The sequence below is a fragment of the Ceratotherium simum genome, chromosome 3, assembly GCF_057802395.1.
Source record: "Ceratotherium simum simum isolate JZ-2026a chromosome 3, ASM5780239v1, whole genome shotgun sequence".
Lineage (NCBI taxonomy): Eukaryota > Metazoa > Chordata > Mammalia > Perissodactyla > Rhinocerotidae > Ceratotherium > Ceratotherium simum.
Genome location: NC_141902.1, coordinates 89257782 through 89280358, shown reverse-complemented (window position 1 = coordinate 89280358; position 22577 = coordinate 89257782). Strand labels below are relative to the sequence as shown.

General features: G+C 39.6%; 1 protein-coding gene across 6 annotated transcripts in view; it reads right to left on the bottom strand.

Moving 5' to 3' along the window:
• AKAP13 (A-kinase anchoring protein 13) overlaps positions 1–22577 on the bottom strand; it is a 346896-nt gene that overhangs the window by 135112 nt on the left and 189207 nt on the right. For all 6 annotated transcript variants that reach the window (XM_087428907.1, XM_087428903.1, XM_087428904.1 and 3 more), the window contains exon 8: positions 19071–19198. In XM_087428907.1, coding sequence (XP_087285033.1) covers positions 19071–19198 — 128 coding nt within the window. The remainder of the gene's footprint in view (positions 1–19070; positions 19199–22577) is intronic.

The window sequence follows — 22577 nt, the reverse complement described above, 5'->3', positions numbered from 1 at the left end:
GAGAAGTAGTTCTCTAAAAAGGTCACGATAGGACTGGGAATTCAGATGGAAAAGTTAGCCTTGGGAAAAAAAAGAAAAAAGCCTCTTCATCTGAGGCAAAGGGAAAGAAGTAAGAAAAGATATTTATAGATTTTTCCTGGCCAATCCCCAAATGCCTAATTTGGATTGAACTTAAAGTGTCCCTGAACAATCCCCATCCAGAAGGCTGAAATACCAATGTGACCCATTGGGATAAAGAGCATTTGGCTCTAAGAGGTGACTGGAGAAAAGCTTAGCACCATGACAGCCTCTCTGGTCTTTTCTCTCACCTCTCCTTGTAAGACTCTTCTGCTGCAGGCACACAAGTCAACTTACTGTGCTCAGACTAGACTTGACACCTAGCTGCCTCCATGCCCTTGACCTTGCCCTCATGTTCTTTCCCAGAGATGCAAAACTGCTAAGTCTTTAAGACCCCTTCAAAGGCTATCATATCCACAATGCCTCCACTGAACCCCTCGGTCAAAAAACAGGCCTGTCCATCCTCTGATTCTGTTAGAGCTGCATTAGCACTTCCACCACATTTAAAGCACCCACTGACTACCACATTCATCTGGGTGTCTGTTGTGCAGGTCTCTCGAACCAAGACACCTCCTATTTCTTTAGATTTCCTACAAGTTCTTGGCCTTGGTATTCAACAAATGGTTCTTGTGTGAATGAATAAATATCTATCTCCCTGTCTGAAGAGGAACTTTCAGGTAAGGTAACCCATTCTCAGGAGTAGATTAAACTGGTGCAGGCTATCTAGATTCAGAAGCTCCTTAATGTCGTAAATTTACATGACCCACAGGTTTTTGATACAGAGATATGCACTAGAGAAAAGGGCATCTACTATGCTCACTACAAACAAATGGCAATAGTTGTTAGACCTTGTATCAGTAAATGCAAGACACCAGAAATTAATCAGCAAGTAGAAGAACTTCTCTGCCTCTCCTTGAATGCTCTTTTAAAATAGAAATTGTAGGGGGCTGGCCCAGCAGTGTAGCGGTTAAGTTCGTGTACTCTGCTTCATCGGCCTGGGGTTTGGAGGTTCAGATCCTGGGTGTGGACCTATGCACTCCTTATCAAGCCACGCTGTGGCGGCGTCCCATATAAAGTGGAGGAAGATGGGCACGGATGTTAGCTCAGGGCTAATCTTCCTCAGCAAAAAAGAAGAGGATTGGCAATAGATGTTAGCTCAGGGCTAATCTTCCTGAAAAAAAAAAAAAAAAACTTGCAGTTTGGGTGGGTTCTGTAAGATCATCCATTGTGGAGATTTGTCTGACTAAATACATATTAATTTTTAGGTTACTGTTTCATTTCTTCATAATTATTAACAGGCTGATATCCTAGCACCTTTCTAAATATACAGATGTCTCTTTCTGGAATTAATGTAAATGTTTTTAATATAAACCTTGAAAAAAGAAAAAAACTGCTCTCAGTGAAACTTTTAAAAATATATACTCTGCACAAGGGGCCGGCCCCGTGGCTTAGCGGTTAAGTGCGCGCACTCCACCACTGGCGGCCCGGGTTTGGATCCCGGGCGCGCACCGAGGCACCGCTTCTCCAGCCATGCTGAGGCCGCGTCCCACATACAGCAACTAGAAGGATGTGCAACTATGACATACAACTATCTACTGGGGCTTTGGGGAAAAAAAAAAGGAGGACTGGCAATGGATGTTAGCTCAGAGCCGGTCTTCCTCAGCAAAAGGAGGAGGATTAGCATGGATATTAGCTCAGGGCTGATCTTCCTCACACACACACACACACACACACACACACACACACACTGCACAAAATGGTCAATTATTCAAGACCAAACGTCATGCAAGCATTTTGATAATTTCTCCAAAGGTATGTGTTTTTAACGGCTCAAAAGACTGCACAGCACTGACTGGTTGTGCATTATGTTAAGGACAGTGCATTGAACAAATCAGGTAACCCATAGGGATAGTTTAAGCAACAGTTAAGAGCATGAAGTATTATCAGGGCCACACACTGAGCAGGACACAAAGAAGGCCTTTGCTCAGGCTCTCCAACTTTCCATGTGTAAGATTATTATTAATATCTCTTTTCTGCCTCCCCTATGAGGATAATAATACTTATAATAATAAGTATTAGTGGTCTTCAACAGAACACAACATTATTTAATATGGATTACTCTTTTCTTTCTTTCATACAAGCAGAATTTTCCCGGGTCTTAATTCTAATGGCTCTATGCCTCCAACTCTCACAATGAAAAACCCAAAGAAGTGTTTGGTCTAGTTCTGTGTCACTGTGAAGACAACTATCCAAATTCTACATGGACAGAAAGATGAATTACTCTTCTTTGTTCAATCCTAGATACTCATATTAACGGGTTATCAACGAATATCTTCCCCTTCTCCACTTGAGTTTTAGTTGCAACATGTGCCATATTGATTAAATCAGTTTTTTTTCCTCAAGCAACAAAACTTAAAAGCTTTAAATATATTTGCGGTAGAAATAGGAAATAGGGTTTTAAAAGAAAGGGAACTACTTAAGGTTGTCAGTGTTCTGAACTAGAGAACTTAATAAACAGATGAAGTAAATATACTCTCATGTAGAGTTCATGAATATAGAAAACTTTCAACCAACTAGAAATCAGCCTTGTTGAAGTTCTTCCTGTGTTCCTTTTTCTTTCAAGATACTCACCATGCAGCCAACACTATAAACACCTGTCATGTGTGAGACAACGTGGCAGGTCACTGCACAAAAACATGCTAAGGCAGAGTCACAGGCAGGAGGCAGCGATGCCCCGACGCAGTACTGTGCAGGACTCATGGCTCACGTCACAACTCCTCCCCTCTATGCTCCAGTGTGGGGTGAGAGAAGAGGACACAGGAAACCTGAGAGTGAAGAGGGCAGCACAGGACAACACAGCACCTCTGAGGAAGGTCTTAAAAACAAACAGTACCCAGGTAGACTCCAAGGATGCATTTCAGGCAGAGAATACCAATGAGCAAGTATAGCCATGGATTTTAACCGAGGAAGAGGAGTCTGGTGTGGCTGGCAGGTGGACTGCACAACAGAACAGCATAGCTTATGGGACTGTACAAGTTACCTCAGGGCTAGATTGTGAAGTCCATGCGTGCCACACCAAAGTTTAAAAACTAAGGAGCTATCTGACTGACTTTTAGCAAGAATTGTAACATGAGCTAGAGCAGTGGTTCTCAAGGTGTGGTCTGCAAAACCTGCAGGGTCCCAGCGATCTTTTCAGGGTACGTGTAGGGTCAAAACTATTTTCATAGTAATACTAAGATGCTGTTTGCCCTTTTTACTGTGTTGACATTTGCACTGATGGACCTTAGCACAAATCAAGGCAGAGGTACCAAAGTGAACCAGTAGTCATTATATTCTTTACTTTCACACACTCACTGTTTCAACAAAAACACTTTCACGTGGAATGTCCTTGATGAAGCTGTAAACATTATTAATTTCATTAGAATTCAACCTTCAGGTACACATCTTTTTAATACTCTTTGTGGCAAATGGCAAGTAGACATAAAATACCTCTACACACAGAGGTATGATGGCTATCTTGAGGACATCACTTGTGAAACTGCTTTCAGTGTAAGCTGATCTAGCCGCCCTCTTCATGGAACAACATTTTTACTTGAAAGAATGACTGAAAAACAAAGGTTATTCAGAACCTGGGTATTTTCTTGGAAATGAACAACGTGAACCTGTCTCTCAAGAGGAAAAACTGGCAGTATTTATTGCTGATGATAAAATTCAGACTTTCAAGTGAAAACGAGAATTTTGGAAAACCTGTATCTGACACTGTGAACTTGCCAGTTACCAATACTTAAAGACATTTCCAATGAGATTGGTGGTGATATTAACAAATGTGATTTTCTGATATTGTAGAATGAAATGTTCAACATTTAGAAGAGCTGTATTACTCAGTGAATCAATATTTTCCAAATGACCAATGCATGATGTTAGAAAATCACGCATGGATAAAAAATCATTCAAAGTACAAGACAGAACAGTGGATTTTAATGTACGAGTATAAAAAGTTCAGTGATAGGATTTCAGATTCCACATGGCAAATAACTTTTAAGAACGTGTCATTTGTCAATTCTGATGTAGTATCAAAGAAGAATATCACAATTATCTGATAAAACTACTAAAATATTCCTCCCTTTTTGAAGCATATATCTGTGTTAGGCTGAATTTTCTTTATCTACTTCAACCAAAACAACATATTGCAACAGGGTGAATGTGTAAGAGCTATGAGAATCCAACTGTTTTCTATTAAGCTAGAAGTTAGATTAAAACAACATCACTGTTCTAATTTTGTTTTTGTTTTGGAAAAGTTACTTTTCATAAACATATGCTCTTTATGTTAACAAGCAATGGGTTCATTATTGTTAGTATAAATATAATTAATACTTTTAAAATGTATCAGTTTTAATTCCTAATATAGTAAATATTTATAGCTATAACCCACACAGATGAAATTTCTTTGGAGTTTTTAATAATTTTTTAAAGTATAAAGGAGTCTTGAGACCAAAAATTTGGAGAACTGCTGGGTTGTAAGGTAGAAAGAGATTAGTGGTAAGGAAAGCAAAGAATCCAGGTGAGAGAAGATGAGGGGATGGACCTTCTAAATCAGAAGTTTGAAGCATTAAGTTAAATTTGACAGAAAAAAATTTTTTTTTGGTTTGGAGAAGAGGGAAAAATCTGGATGAGGGCTTTCAACCTTCAGGGACTGTATGAAACCTGATGCCTTTAGCTATAAAGTGAGACCCAAACAATTTCATAATATTTTTAATGAAGCTGATGCATTAAGAGTAACTAGAGTTAGGGCCGGCCCTGTGGCTTGGTGGTTAAGTGCGCGCGCTGCGATGCTGGTGGCCCGGGTTCGGATCCCGGGTGCGCATCGAGGCACCACTTCTCCGTCCATCCTGGGGCCGAGTCCCACATGCAGCAACTAGAAGGATGTGCAGCTATGACATACAACTATCTACTGGGGCTTTGGGGGGAAAAAATAAAATAAATAAAATCTTTAAAAAAAAAAAAAAAAAAAAAAAAGAGTAACTAGAGCAGAGATGAAAAGCAAAGATGGCTTTCTGAAGGATGAATATAATTCTTTAGGAAACGACTGTTTCCGTGGTCTATGTAAGAATGAATTTAACTGAAAGGCACTTCCTAATAGACCACATGGCTTAATATGTCTCATTCCATTTTTGAGAGATTGGGGCCAATGACCAACACGTAAACTAACACGAGTAACTCTTTATTCCAAGTTCCCGTACTACTAGTAGGTTTAGTGCCCACTGATGCACGTCTTTATTACATAACAGTCAATGACAGCCATAATGATAATTCTGAGCCATCAAGAAGAGGATACATTGTGTTCAGTGTTTAAGAAGTCATCCAAGTACACAGTTATTTTACAAGTAACTACAGCAAAGACTTCCAAATTGAAGCTCCAGCACTTAAGGCTTTACCTCCAGCTACCTGAAAACTCTGTATTCCAAAAAGATTCAGTGTCAACGGTTCCACAGAGTGGAAATATTCTAATCTAATTATAAGATGGTCTTCACTCCTGGGGCACATAATATCACGAGGAACCACAAGCAACAATTCTAAGCAATGGAAACATGGTTGAAAACGGGGCTGGCCTGGTGGCCTAGCGGTTAAGTTTGCACATTCCGCTTCGGCGGCCTGGGGTTCACTGGTTCGGATCCTGGGCACAGACCTACTCACTGCTCATCAAGCCATGCTGAGGCAGCATCCCACACAGAAGAGCTACAACTCTACAACTATGATACACAACTACGTACTAGGTCTTTGAGGAGAAGAAAGAAAAAGAGGAAGATTGGCAACAGACGTTAGTGCAGTGCCAATCTTCAACAAAAACAAAAACGCATGGTAGACTTCATACAATTTTGTCTCCCTGCCAAAGCTGAGTTCTCTGCTCAGCTACTGCTTGTGGTCATCAGAATATATGTGTGTGTTTTGTTTTTTGGGGGGGGGGGGGGCGCGTGGGGCGTGGGGGGGGGGTACGGGACATATCCCTTTTAGAAGGCCACCTTGTTAAAATTTAAAATCAATGACAGGCATTTGTCAAATGTTTTAATTACTATTTGTTCATTAAAAAGAACTTCCTAAAGGAACATTTGTTTTGTGAAAATGAATGCCAATATTTAAAGTCCTTTCTATTATATTAAAGATGGCCCAGCAGTGCCTCACTTAACAATAGCTGTTGAAATCTCTGAGTAACTGTATATCGAACAGTAAGAGCCTTGCTTTTAAAACTATTTGACAATTTCCACTTTTTACTTATTTAGATTTGTGTAATTATCTCCTTTCATTAGACTAAATTAGTTGTTTATGTGATAAAATCCTTTTCAGAGGAAGAAGAGTTAGGCAGCCCTTTCTTCTTTTTTAAAAATTTCACTTTATATTCCCATCTTCCCCACTCGATGCTGGGGCAATAAATTACAGAAGTTATAGGAAGAACTGCTAGAAGAATTAGACAACTTGGGTCTTTTCACAGGTGTTGCCATTTCATGCCTTTAGAGCTTGGTCAGTTGCAGATGCTGTAGAGACTTATGCTTAGCTATCCTTCTGCCTCCCCAATCCCCACATTAATGCTCTTCCTCATCTTCCCTTTCTTTTTTGCTAACCTCCCTCTTCCTGCTCCATGCTCCCACTAACTAGCCTTAAAAGGGGAGGAATGATCAAGGCAACTTTTCACATCAGTCATATTTCAGGGCACCTTCATGTTTGTCCACTAATAAATGGCTAGCATTAGATAACCTCATAGGGTGAGTCAAAGTTTTAAAAAACAAGACAGATTCAGAGATCGTATTCTTAAAAGGGCATGCATTACTTTGTTTTTATTTAATCCCTGCTCCTTCCCAGAGAGTCATGCTAAGAAACAGACACACAGCAGTACAGGTTCCCATCAGGAATAAAACAAAGATAAGAAAACTTGGCATTATTAGGCTCTGATGAGCTTGCCCCCGACTCCGGCTCCAGGGACAGCTAAAAGCACAGTTGCTCCTCCCAGTGTGAGACTGAAACCAAACTGAGTAGGTAGAAATACATTGTAACTATGACACTAGGCAGCGATGTCAATCATCTGTATTGACCATGGCCCAGCATCTCTAAAGAAGCTCCACTGGCTTCACAGAAGCCTGGGGGGCCACGGGGGTAGAGTGGGGTGTGCCAACAACAAACTCTTTCTTAAAGCCTAAAGGACACAGTCTTTTGACTTAAAAAGCAAACCTAAGAGCACTATACACGTTATATTATACGCCCATCTTGAAACAATATTACTCCTCAGCGCTTGCAGGTATGCCTTGTCATGGGTTCAGCTGCAACAGCAACTGCATTCAAGTTCCATGTCAAGAAAGCCAGGATTTAAATCCTTTTCCTGACTCAAGGAGGAAAGAACAGTCAGACAAGGAGAAAAACAATCCACTGAGTTTGATGTGAAGCAGATACAGCACTAGGTTTCAGCACTAATGAGGGAGGAGGGCCAGAGCTCTATTTTCCTCCTTTAGATCATCCCATTAGGGAAACCTAATGACTCCTAGGAAGGAACACGGCCTATTGTGCTGTGTTCGATGGTGATAGGGACAGGAACTGTTCCATGGCAAAACAAACATGACACATGCATCACTTTCTGGAACCGGAATGAAAAGACTGACTCTATTTTAAGGCCAGCAAGGCTGTCAACAAAGGAAAATCCCTTGAGTGAAACGTTTCAGCAGAATTCCACTTAATGCCTGATGGTATAATACCACCAAAAGTGAACAGTACAAGGGACATTGGTATAGACAGGCCTAAACATTAGATACTTCCTTCTCTGAGTTCTCACGACCCAGGTGTCAACTCCTGGTTCATTTCTCTGTCTCTCCCAACAGAGCTTCTTGAGGGATGGGATAAATCTTATTCATTTTACCCATTATGGCATTCCCAGTTTCCAACACAACGTTCTGCACATAAAACAGTGGATGTGTGCAAATTAAAGGCTCAATTCAGTTTTGGAAATGCACAACAAGTAATTCCTGTAGGAAGGGAATATGTTCTAACAGCATAATTTCTTGTTGGAATCTTTGTTATAAATGTTTAAAGTAAGGAACTCATGCATGGATATATATATGTGCTCTCTCCATGCTTCCCCTGCTGACAAGCCAGTCTGTGGCTTCCCACAATCCCTGGCCTCATAGGGGTGGAATGAGAGAAAAAACTCCTGAGTCTCTTAGAATGAATGTCTGTTGCCCACAAAGTGGAGATTACACACTACTTGGGCTCTGGTGCTTCTTGTCATGCAGCCCCCTCCAGACTGGTCCAGGCCCCGGTCCAATCTCAAGAGGCCTATAGCTGAGGCAGTGGTTCTGGTTCTTCTTTAGCCACCTCTGGCAGGGAGAGGCCTGATGCCAACCCACTGTGTCCCAGGCCTAAAAAGAGGTTGGCTTGTAGATGATTCAATGGGGAAAATGAATACGATACAATTTTTGGTGGCAAAATGAGGAAGAATGGCAAAGAAATAAGTTGATGATATCAGAAGTAAAAGAGACCACAAGCACATTTTCCATAAGTTATTATTTTCATGGTAACAGAAGGAGAAAGGGCATTGGAAAGAGGATCCTACAATTCTGCTTCTCCCAGGGCTACTGGGATATATCCCTAGTGAAGGACACGCAAGCACAAGGCTCCTCCCCTTTTCACATCATTCATCTACTGTGGCACTGCCAGAAAACATCATTAAAACAAACTTGGACTCCTGACCAACTCATGCAGGCTCATTTGAAACCAAAGACCCCCCCACCCCCCTCCCTTGGTTGGTAACAATTTTCATTAAATTACAGGGAAGGTAACACAGAACAAACACTCATAAAAATAAAGACACCATGTTCTAGAAAGGAGAAGGCAACAAGGGGGTGAGACTAAATAGTTAACTAATACTTAAGTCTATTCAGCTCACCCTACACTGTGATCTGCATGAGGCCCAGCCACAAATCTCCAAGAATTTACAGGAGACGGCAGTTTGCTAGAAGGAAGTGCAGCAGAGCCACCAGAGCAGCAGATGCACACAGCTTGTCAACCACAACACAGGATTCAGTGTACAGATTCAGCTGTGCCCTTCCCATAATTCTCTCAATGTATGGGGTGAGGATTTAATTAAACAGAGGAGGGTCAACGATCAGTAAAGGTGGTCCTATTTAAGGATTTCCACAGCAGAGTAAGCACGGGCCTGGGAATCGGTAGAAACACCGGAGAGGGTCGCAGGGTGCCTCAGCATACGGTGTGACACTGAGGAGCTGATTTCAGTGAAATGAGGTGATCTCTAAGGTAGAGATGGGCAAGAAGGGAGAGGCTGGTCCACAGCAAGGCTCTAGGGTTCAGGGTCTTAGGCCTGACTCTGGCACTAAACAGCGGGGCAGACCAATGGCAGGCTCTTGGAGCGCTCTGGGCTCAAGTTTCTTCCTTGCAAATTAAAGAGTACAGACTGCAAGATAGAGACTACAATTCCTCCTTACACTAAGATTCTATAAGGAGAACAATTATTTCTGGAAGATTCTGGATTCCTGTAGTTACAGAATCTGGAATATAAACAGAAAAGACCTTTAAATGGTTCCATTACAAATCTTATGATCCTATGCTCTCTATTTTTGCAAACAAACCAAAGGGGCGGTGGGACATCTCCAACTGAAGAACATTTTTCTAATGGCCTATCTTTCCTCAAGCAGATTCCAAGCAACAGAATTTAGTTTTTCATTTGTTATCCCTCTCTCTAATTTTTTTTATTGCCTCAGGGAAGGAGTTTAGCAGAAATTTCCCAGACGCTATACCACTCGCAAGGTATCTTCATGTTCTGTGTAGTAAAAGAAACACACACACACGTGTATATATCTCACTTAATGAAAGTTCAAAATCAAATTTATACATTCCAATAAATATATTCCACAACGTCCACTTTGGGAAGCTATACACTTATTCCAATTATTCCTACTGTAATTGGTTCAAACAATTTCAGAAATCATCTTCTGCAACTATCTTCAACAGAAATCCAAGAACCACACACGAACAATCTGTTTCATGTCTATACCTCAGTTTAACCCCAAACTTCAACCCCAGAATGACTAGGCTTTCAAAACTCGTAAATATATATCAATCCTGATGACTCAGTCAGGCCAGAATGCCAACTACACATAAGGAAGAGCAACATAATAAGTATTTTTCTGACTTCTGAGTGAGGCTTAAACCCAGGATATTTTAAATGTGCTCATAAGAGTATTCTGTTTGAACTTTACAGAAGGTATTTTCACCATCAACTGACTTTCTTTGGAAGACTACATATGTGGCACTGGAGTAACAGTTAAGATCACCATCACAACAATCCTTTGGGTCCACAAGCAGTGACAGGGCTTTGGGGGTTCTCAGAAGGAAGCAAAATGTCTCGATCACTGCATGAAATGAAAGAGGCAAGGAGGGAGAATACAGTTATACTGGCTGAATGGAAATATTCAACCAGAAGCAACACTCTTTTTAATTCCCACATGGTTCACAAGAATGGAATACTTCCATTCTTCATACTTCTCTCAGTAAATGTTACTTTTCTCAGTTTCCTAATGCGATTTTTTTTAACCTAGATTATCGCCAGATCAGTTACCCTGCAAATTGGGGCATTTCTGGCGATTCTTAGGCAATTCTATGATCTTGGAGGGGTGAAGGACATCGTGAAAGCAAAAAAAGAACTATAAAGCTGGAAAGCACATCAAAGGCTCCCTGAATTGATCCCTAGTCTTTCCAATCAATGAATATGTATACCACATGTGTTACAACTCGGTTATCACCAAGGCAACCGTGGAAACTTGATGTTTCAAACAAGCACTTCTCAAGACAGATTCATCTCTCTGTGAACTGCTACAGCAGGTTAATAGTGCCTTATGGCATGTAACACACACTGTATTCACATACTGTGATTCTATCTGTATGTGCTTTATCTAACTAGATTCTAACTACACCAGGGGCAGAGACAATATCTAACTTTTTAAAATTCCCTAGATATTTGATGCAATACCTTGAAAGGGTAAGGCATCCGTTTAATGTTTACTAAATGAGTAAATGAATGAAATCAAAGCCACAAGCTATATCACAAAATTGAGCAGCCTCAGAGGCCAAAAACATCTGAAATCAGTACCTCTGAAACCTTTTATGGATAAAGAAAACAATTCTATACACAGCGTGCAACTTTACTCTTATGGTGGCCAACCAGCAAGACATCAGCAGGCATCTTCTTAAAATACACAATCAAAACCTAATATGAGAAATCTAAAACTTCCCCAATCATGTATATCCCTGAGAAGGACCCAGGCCTTTCTTCACAGATCGAATGACATTTTCCTTATAGTTTTTCTACTATGGAAGCCTCCTCTTTTAAGAGACAAAGAACAAGCAGCCATGAAGTCATATTTATGTCAGTAAGCTGAACACAGAACTTAGGATCAGAAGCAATATATTAGTTTTTCTAAGAGACCACCTCACGGTGGCCCTTCCAAGTCTACTGGTGGAAATAATGGTTACATTACAATTCAAACTTGTGTTTCTGACTCATAATGCACATATTTCCACTTCCACAAAAGAGAATCAGCTTTTAAAATGAAACTTGGAAAGTCACTTGAGGTAAATGGTGTAAAAATAAAACACCATTCTCTAGAAACTTCCCTTCCTAAGGGGGTAAACAGGAGCTTAGAGTGAAGAATTTACTGTCTATCTCACTGAAAGATGTCTATTCATAAGTAATCCTATGTTCAGCTATATTGGTTTAATAATCATCTCTTACCACGAGAATATGAGCCTTTGAACGCAGAGACTGACCTATTTTCATTTCATCATATCTAAGGCCTAGCAGAGTTCAATGAACATTTGTTGAATTAAGTAGTGAATAAATTAGTGCACCCTCACAGTAAACACAATAATTTAAATGAGTACCACTGTGGCCTCATATAATTTCTTCTAAGACCATTTTAACCATCATCTATCTAAAATTATTCATCCACAGAGCCTTAAGAGGGGGTCTGATAATTGTGATTTAGTTTCAAATGAGATTAGAATTACATCTACTGCTTATAAAATGCCTATTACAAGCTAGACACTATACCAACTCTAGTTAGTACAAATCACCCTTGAAGTAGGCATCATCTCAAACCTACAGGTGAGGAAACAGAGCCTCTAAACAAATGGATCTAAACAAATGGATCAAAGTGGCAGAACTGGGATGAAAACCTTGGTTTAGTGGGCTCCATAACTTTCCACTACGCTTGGTCACCATCCTTGGCTGTCAATATAATGAGATAAAAATGAACAGAAGTGAAATGAAGAGTGTAAGAAATGAGCGGAAAGAATGATAAGAATCAGATCTGGTTCTTTTGTCACAACAGGAAGAAAAAAAAACACACACCCCCTCCAAACGCACATATGACCTATGGTTAAACAGTTCTACGAGAGAAAAAAGTGGATTACTAATGTAATTTATTTTAAGATTCCAGAGCAAAACACCTTGGAAAATGTTCAGGGAAAAAGTGATTAGTTAAGAATTTGGCTATTAAAGAAAGTGTGATTTTAAAAAGTCCCTTGTGATTGTCCTTTTGGTCCAACACATAAATTACACACCCCAACACGTATGAATTTATTCCAATCATTTTAGAATCATACACTGGTCAAAAATTAAGAGCTGGAAGAAACTTTAGAGATTATCTAACCATTATACAAAAGAGAAAATAGAGACCAGAGAAATTAAATAACTTGCTCAAGGTCACTTAAAAATGTACAGCTAGATCATTAAATTATACCCTTATATATAACATCTACAGATATTTTTACATTAAGGTTATAGGTTTTCTACTTGTGGCTTTACGATCTGGGGTTCCTCAAGGCACTTCTTTTTTGAAACTACCTACTCTAGAAGAACATTTGCAGAACTTCCCAGAAACTCTCTACTTCAGAGGAGACACAGAGAAAGGGTTATCTTCAAAAAATTTGTATGAAAAAGCTGAGGAGTAAACTTCCTTGTGGAAGCTAGCTCTTTGAAGCTAGCTCTAGCTTTAAACTCAAAAGGGATGATGGCGGGAGGGCTGGTTCTCGTAAATGCCAAATACATGCAGAGAAGACTTATTGGCGACTCATAAAGAGGCCAATTTGTCTTTTCCTAGGTGACACATACACCATGAAACTATATATATAAATATGATAGCAGAGACATTTTTAAAAGGACCTTTTTAAAAACTGAAAACTGTTAAATAAGACAGTAGGATGTATAAGCCACTTTGAATATCAGTGTCATGGCTTGTCAGGTTAGTTACCAAATAGCCTGAGAGCTGTCATATTTTCCTATGGCAGCTGAGCAGGGAGGGTGGGCACAGCCACACAGAACAAAAGCATTTAACCAGACTCCTGGACTAGGGATGGAAATGCAAGCTCGCCCCCTTGAGACAAGAAAAGAAACACAGTGTTCCATCAAGAATAATAAAAGTACAGAGACTTCAAGAAGATATTAACCAGAAATAGTCCAACACTGCCCTTACCACAACCTTGAAGAAACAAATATTAATATTGTTGTAAAAATAATTAAGAATAAAAATTCAGTTAATCTGATGTTTGGCCATGTAGTTATAAAAAAGAGGAGCATGGTTCTAACTTAAAATGCTTTCTTGATGGGGGAGCAGGTGTTAAATAAAAAGTAGACTTTCCCAGTAATCTAATACTCAACATATGGGATTTTATAGCTGTGCTTGAACATATTTGTTCTTGAGTGTTTGGCTGCTAGGACCACGGGCATCCTGACAAGATATACTGGCTTGGTGAATTAACTGTTCCATATGGCTAAAAAGCTTATGCAATGAGCATTTGGAAACAGAATTATTACAGAGATACCTCAATGAACAGATAGCCCAGGGAGGCAAGCTCCTTCCTAATGAACCTGGTCACATACTGAAGACAAAAGATTCCTCAAGACATGGAGAATGCTGGTTTGCAACACTGGGGCAGGGAAGCAGGAGTCAGAATTCTTTCCTGGCCACCATGGAGCATATCCTCAAGGTGAATGGTCCTGGAAGGCTTTCTATTGTGGACTTAAGTATTCAATGTCATCTCTATACCTAGTCATATCATTCTTTAGGAAATAAAAGGCAGGTCTGGAAAATCTTAGTAATTTCTGCACCAAAAGCAAACTCTTTGGACAAACACCATCTTGGCAGTATTTAGCTGCAGCTAAACAGATTATAATAAGAACTTGAAACTTACTTTAAAGTGAATCAGCTTAGGTCCTAAAATGGCCAGCAGAATTTCTCCAAGCATCTTTGAAAGCACAGGAGTATAATGCAGTGGTTTTAGAATCTTAGTGTGGGTAAGCATCATTCACGGGTACTTGTCTAAAATGCAAAAACCCATCCAAGTGAACTGAATTCCCCAGAAGTGTACCTTCAGGATGACTCTTCTGGAAACCATAGTATAGTAGAAACATTACTAACATAGAACTGAGGTTCTAATCCAGCTTACAGGATTAACTAGATGCGAAATGAGGCAAGTCACTTAACCATACTGAAACCATTTCTTCTCCTATAAAGCAAAAGTGTTGTGTTGGACTTGAGATAATCTTCAAGGTTCATTCAAATTCTAAAGGTCTCAGAGGTATAACAAGCTCCACGTCTCTTGACTTAAATTCATGTCTGATGCTATTCCTGAAACTTTTATAATAATGTTCAAGAAGCAGAAACTGAGTCTTGATTGTTTTGGCAACCACCATATGCCACTGGTTACTTAAATGAGTAAAAAGAATATTAGAATCTGAAGTTATGAAACTAATTAATAATAATAATAAATCTAAGCTGTAGTTATTGCGTGTCAGGCTCTGTTCTAAGTGCTTAATACATATAACTCATTGAGGGAAAAAAAGAAGACAACCGGGGCTGGCCCAGTGGCGCAAGCAGTTGAGCACACGCGCTCCGCTGCGGTGGCCCAGGGTCTGCCGGTTTGGATCCCAGGCGCACACCGGCGCACCGCTTGTCGGGCCATGCTGTGGCAGGCGTCCCATATAAAGTGGAGGAAGATGGGCATGGATGTTGGCCCAGGGCCAGTCTTCCTCAGCAAAAAGAGGAGGATTGGCAGATGTTAGCTCAGGGCTGATCTTTCTCACACACACAAAAAAAGACAACCAAAGGTAATCTGAGAACCTTGAAATCACCAGAGTATGTAAGAGAGGATAACACTGAATATGAAACAGTAACTTGTATTAAAGCTTTGGCAATACTTAATAACAAACTACAACCATAAAATGCTGATAAAACTACTAATGGGAATGGACTATATTATGTGTGAGTAAATGACCTGGCCTCCTAAATTGTGAAAAAATTTCAACCCAGTGAAGAAATATCTGTTAGGACTGTCTATCATCTGTGGAAAAACCTGCAGCATTTAACATATACATGTGTTTTTTCTAAGAATATAAGCAAGTATTAATCTAGATATTGCCTAATTCCTTTATGAATCATGATTTTAAGCACTATTAACCTCCAGAGTAAGGGCTTATTTACAGCACGATGTGTCAACCAGGTTACGGAATGAAAAATTACTCCTCAGTTTGTATGACAGATATCATACTACTGGACTAAGAAAATAGGAACCCAATCGTACCTTTTTTCTTCAAATACTTGGTAGTGCCACACTCGACTGAGGTCCCTATGTGCTGACAATTGCATATGTTTAGAGAAGATTACAAAACAGGAAGACTCCTATAAGAATTTAAAATGGATTCTTTATTTACTTTTATCAGAAAATTGCCATAAATGCACCACCATTCTAGGGTTTCAAGACAGTAGCAAAGCATAAAATATACAAATTCTGTTTTACATTTGGAAGTGGATGATTCAGTGAAACAATGATTGAATGAAGCAACGACTGGCCTATTCCCAAGGCCAACACAGGGACTGGGCATGTGTAAGAAAGATCGGATTAAATAATATTAAACAAATGCCACTCCACCCTCAACTATAATCACAAGCTCAAGTAACCCTTTTCAGACTGCAAACACAGATCCCAGAAGGTTAAGGCTAGAAGATGAATAGAGATAAGGAAGCTGAACTCTGCAGAAGCTAAGTCAGAGAGCTGGTTCGGAGAGTCACAGAACTGGAACTCTGCCTCCCAACCTGCAGTGTAATAACTAGAGCTTTCACCAGAAAACAAAGAAAACAATTTAGAAAAGAAGTCTACTTGCTTTCTCCTCCTTTTCATCCATTGGTGCATAAGTATTCGGTATTCTCTAGGCCAGGGGCCCACAAACGACTGCCAGCAGCCCATCACCTGTTTTTGCACAACCCATGAAAAAAACCTGAGAATAGATTTTACATTTTTAAATGATTGAAAAAATATGTATTCAAAAAAGAGTATTTCATGACACATGAACATTCTCTGAAATTCAAATCTTAGAGTCTATAAATAAGGTTTCACTGGAACACAGTCACACTCTTGTTTACATTCAGCCTGTGGCTGCTTTCACACTATAACAGCAAAGTTGACCAGTTGTGACAGACCAGATGTCCCACAAAGCCTAAAATACTTACTATCTGTCCTTTACAAAAAAAAGTTTGCAGACTTCTCTCTCTTGACCCAGTGAAAACCTATATAATGAATATATATCATATGAAGAGTTAAATGGGAAAAAAAGAGAAAATGGGACATGGGAAAAATTAAAGTGTGTGTCCACGCTTTATCCTTTCAATTCACAGCAAAAAGGGTAAGTTCAGCAAAGCAACAGCAAGGATTGGTAACTGGTTAGATTTCACATTACACATTACAACAATGCTATGCACACAAACATCTCCACTATTTAGACCTGACAATCTTCAAGAACCAAAAATCCCATTAACATATGCTTTCTCCAACTATACAAAGTGAGGGCAGACACAAAGCATAAGGCAGAGATCTCCCAGCAACAAACAAATAACATGGTTCTAACCTACTGATACTCCTTAGAATATATCCACCAGTCATAGAGCCTGGGGTAAGAGTCAAGAAGGAATGTGCCCTGCTGTGTAAGTCCAAGTTAGAGATCAAACTCCAAGCTCGCATTGTAGCAGGGTCTGACCTTGAACTATTAGTCATGTGACTCTCCAAAGGGTCTCATTCTTTTATCTTTAAAATGAGGCATGCTGACCAACTAGAGGAATATCATCTCTCTCAACTCCTAGAGGAAAACTAGAGGAAAAAGGAGAACAGTAAAGAGACGAGGAGAGGAGAAACTTTTTTTTTTTAAATAATGTTTTGTTTTCTTCTTTATAATAGACAAGATACAATTAGGATTGAAAGATCCCTCATCAGAAAGCAAAGGGTCTATGGCCAAGCATCAGGCTGTGTTCAATGACACTAATCACTTCAATGTTATAGATGGAGGACTAAGAAACAGAAGCATGTGAATTCAAGGATGTGAGTTTGTTCCTTCCCTTTTTTAGGGGCTTCTGGAAACAAAGACGCATGTACCCATGCAGGGTGTGTTCTCTTTTCTTTCCCCAGGGGCAAAAGAAACATTTGTCTGAATAATTCCTGCTAACAAGTAGCCACCCAGGCATTAGTCATGAATACTATCTGTAATAAGGGGCGGGTTAGAACAGTCAGCACCTCCTTACCACTTTACTCTAATAAAAGGAGGCTTGTTTATCACAGTTCATACACTGGAAACAGTTTGGGAGGGTACAGTTCTGTTTACCTTCTGGGGTAACTTTAAGAAAAAATACCACTTAGCCCTCTGAAGAGCAAAAACAGTACACTGTCAAGTCTAGCCAAGGAAGACTGATTTTTCTCAAAGGCAATATGATTTAGTCCAGTAACTTGATTTTCAGCTTTCAAAAGGTTTTTTTTTAACCAGCATGGGATCTAAAGCTTAAAGCACTATTTCTCTCATAAAGTTTAAGTTCCCTTGGTTTAAAAGTTAATAGCTTTAAACAAGAATAAAAATAATCTCAACATGCTAAAGAAAAACATTTTAAAAACTTACTGAACATTAAATCCAGAATTACCAAATGATCCAGCAAATCCACTACTAGGTATATGAAAACATATGTCCACACAAACTTGTACACAAATGTTCATAGCAGTATTATTCACAACAGCCAAAAAGTTGAAACAATCCAAATGTACAACAAAATGTGGTCTCTATCCATACGATGGAATATTACTTGGCAACAAAAAGAAATGAAGTACTGATCAACGTTACAACGTGGATGAACCTTGAAACAGCATGCTAAGCGAAAGAAACTAGTCACAAAAGACTACGTATTGTATCATTCCGTTTATATGAAGTTTGAGCATGGGCAAATCCATAGAAGCAGAGAGGAGATTAGTGACTACCAGGAGCTGGGCGGGGGCACGGGGAGGACTGCTAACGAGGATGGGGTTTCCTTTTGCGGTGACGATAACGTTCTAAAATTAAGACAGTGGTGACAGTTGCAGAACTCTGCAAATATATTAAAAACTACTAAACTGTGCACTTTACTTGAATGGGTGGATTTTATGGTATGTGACCTTTATCTCAATAAAGCTGATATAAAAAACTAACTGAATCTTTTTCATCACTAAAAATGACAACATATTTTAGACAGTATTCAGTTATAAGTTAAAATCTCATTTTTGCTATCAGTTTCTATATAAAGAAAGAAGAGTCAGATTTAAAAAGGGTCAATAGATCTCCTTTTATGGTAATCTTCATTTTGCGACACGTTAACCTTGATGACAAACTGAAAAGTCTTGTGCTCACAGAGAAAATCTTGTTCATTATAATCTCCAAGGGATCCATGCAGGAGGGCCCGTTCCAGAAGTATGATATGTGGTGCACACCATTTATGAAAGCTCAACTGCAACAACATATTCATGTTTATACATAATGGAACAAGAGAGAAGGGGAAAAATACTACGGTGGAAAAAAAAAACCCCAAAACAAAAAAAACCGAAACCATTAATCAGACACAGCAGACCAGGCTACACACATTTTGTGCTTGTAGAGATGTGATGCCACTTACCGCCTGGGTCTTCGGGCCTTGCTTCAGTGTCATAGCTATGCTTCCTGTAGCCACCTCTTCAGAAACTGAACTCTCCCTGTTATTACTCAGAAAATCCACTTCATCTTCAGCTTTTGTGTCTGGCATTTCTGAAGAGAATAGAGGGGTTACAAGGTGCATTTGAAAAATTGATTCCTGTGCCTTACTATTTACACAACAAGCTTCAGGTTTCAAGTGTTTGTTTTTGCTTTTGTGTTAAATGGAGAAGTGCTCGTTTGCTTTCAGGAGCTGGTGTCATTTCTGACCCTCTGCTGAGCTATTCCTTTATCACATGGCTGTATGGTTTTCCCTCGCCTCTGTATGGGTCTGCAGCTAAGGCAAGATCCAAGTCCATATCTATTGTACTTCTATTTTCACTACTGACTTTGGTGCTGACTTGTATATGGAAAAGTAAATTCACAAGCTTAAGGGAAGAGATTAACAGCTGAAGCTAGGTAGTCCATCTTGACCATCATCAAAGAGGTAAGAGATGTTTGAATTTGTTCAGGACAAAAAGCAAAGAGCTGCTGAGAATGAGATAAAGCCTTTGTGAAGAGTCTGAGTTTCCTTAAAAACATACTATACACTCGCATCCACCTATCACTGCAATTGATAAGACTGAACTATTCCAGTAAGTTATTTTTTGTTTTAACTTTTATTTCTTCCCAAACCAAAACATAATCACGAACTAGCATTCTTTTTCTTAAGAAAAAGTTTTTACAGGTTTTCTTTAGAATTATGCTCAACAGATGAAACAGTAGTGGTTTTTGTTACCCGACCACCATGTGGTCAAGCAAATACAGGAAGGAAAGAAGTAACAAAATGCTAGCTGAGGCAAATTTAGGCTTTGACACTTCTTTAACGGGAACTGATGACTGAACAGTAAAATTCACCTTGATAATCCAAATACAAATGGAACTGTCATCTCAATTTCATGTGGAAAATTTTCTGTGGTTGTTACTAATCTGGTCATGCCACTACTCTGGCAGAGAAAAATGTTCCCTACACCAAGTGACAGAGAAGTTTCTTATCACCAAAAATAAATTATATTAAGATTTTATTCTAATAGTCCATTGTGACATGCACAGAGGTCTTCTTTAGATTTAGGAAAGTTACATTCCTATAAATGAACATTTATAAATCTTCTTTCCTTGCCCTTATTTATAATTATATAATCTTACCAGCAATTTAAAGATGGGCAGACAAGTTTCTTTGCCCAAAAAACCAAAATCTGTCCTACATTTCATAAAATGTGATTAAAGTTAAAAAAAAGATCTGACTAAGCAATCCCCTTAGAAATATTCCTTGATCAAAACATTTCTGAGTCAGAGTAATTTTTTTTTGGTTGTTAATGATTTTTATTTTATTTATTTGGGGATGTGATTTTTGGCACAACCTTACTATCCTATACCCATCAACTGAAAATATGTATCTTGGCAAGGAGCAAGCAGTCACAATGGTAGACAGTGATTACTGAGACCTGAGGGGTGTTGGCAACCTCTGTAGGACTAGCGTGGCTCAGTCATGTACAACTGACTTCCAAAGCACTGTGACCAGTGCTCTTGATGGGAGAGGGGCCACATCCCCTCTTTCTAACTGGAAGTTTTGTGCTTTCCCCATCTCAATTTCTCTTTGGCTTTATCTACAGCAGTTTATAAAAACAGAAGCCAATGCCATGAGGCTCCTTCCAATCCAGCAGTTAAGCTGATGTCTCTTCACTCATAAAATAGCATGGTTAAACTCTAGAATGGAATGTAAACTTCCTAGAAAATACCCTTTGGCTCTGAGCTCACAGGTGCTTTTTCTCTGGGACAATGTGACCAGGGACTTCCCCCAATCCCGGCTATTTTCTGAAGAAAGCACTGATTTCTTCATCACTGGCTACTTCTCTCTGTAGTGTGAGACCTTACACATCGAGTACATACAACTCCACTTCGTAGCAGAACAAGTAACTCACCCACACATATCGACCAACCCCAAACCTAGACATACCGTTGAAACTTCATACATCTTGTTTTCTGTCCTAAAACCTTAAAATCTTAAAAATCATTTCTTAGCATCTTTACTATATTTACATACTATTAAAAATCAAAGCCTGAAATTCTCCCTGGTTTCTACCTTTTCTCACAGGGTACTAGACACAAACCTCACAAAGTTTTCACTTGCTTGGGTTAAACCTGACTACCCAGCCAGAAAGAGAAATAATTCCAGCCCACATGGCCAAAGACGCAGCACCCAAATGAAAAGAACATAGCCAGGCATCAGCTTACAGCCACTCCCATTCTTCTGAAACGTCAGCCTGCCAGGGCCCCCGAAATAGACTTGTTGTTGTGCCTTATTTTAAAAATTACAGACCTTCTTATTTAAATTCTGAGATAGCAGTCAACACATTTCTACCACTAACAACCCAAAACACTAATAAAACTAAAGACCTGAAGTCACCAAAAATATTACCTCAGGTTTCTTAAATCCCTCAACCGGAAGAAAAAAAAAATATTAGAAATGGTTAAAAACCCGTTATCAGGGAAAATGACCACTTTGTTTAAATTGCTCTTTTTCCTAAGCAACTTCTTTTTTTGTTCTATTTGTTCATTTCTCCACACATTCCGCCCCCACACTCTTAACGTGTACTAAATTTAAAAGGATTTTCAAAAATTAGAAAGAAGAGCAAAAACAAACCACAAAAACAAAACAGGCTACTTCTTACCTACTAAAGCCTGGGGGCAAGCATGGAGACAGGTCCTCTGTCTATACCTGGTAACAGGTGGTAGTCGCAAAGTGTGAATCAAACTGACCTTCAAAGACTTCAAGAGTCAATACTGAGTCCAACTCCCGTTTCAGCTTCAGCCTCAACCTCCTTCAAGTTTTATTCAGATGGCTTATTTCCACTGAGCAATAGTGGTTTCTCTTTGCTCTCTCTGGACATGGTTACCCACAGATGGAACAGGCTGCTGTGAGCAATCTGCTCAGTGCAGCTGCTTCACCAAGATAAGCAGACACAACGTCTGCCCTGTGACAGCAGCTCAGCCGACTGGGCTTGGGCGGAAATCCTGCATCCTATCCCCTGCGCTGTGCAGGGTCCTGAATTCCCAGACTGGTGCCCAAAAGCAACAGGCAATGGAACGGCAGGTTTGCTCCTCAGGCAGGAAAAGGAGGGAGTTCCCTTCCCACCGGCCCTCCCCGATGACCTAATGCCACCGTTTGGGATGTTGGGCCATCGGCTTAGAACGATACTTAAAGAGCTGTTCATGAAACTGCTCTGACTCTAAATTTGCTCAGAACATAGACTAGAATGATAGGGAAAGAAAGGAGTTTCAGGCTTGTAAATAAAACATTGTTTTTTATGGTTCTAGAGAAGAGGACTAAGCCATGTGAATAAAAACATCTGTTAAATTCCTTTATCGTTTTAGAGCACCTGTGATCTAGGCATTGTTTTCCAGGTTAGGAAAGTTGCAACCGCTCCAGGGTGACAGACAGAACACTTACAGG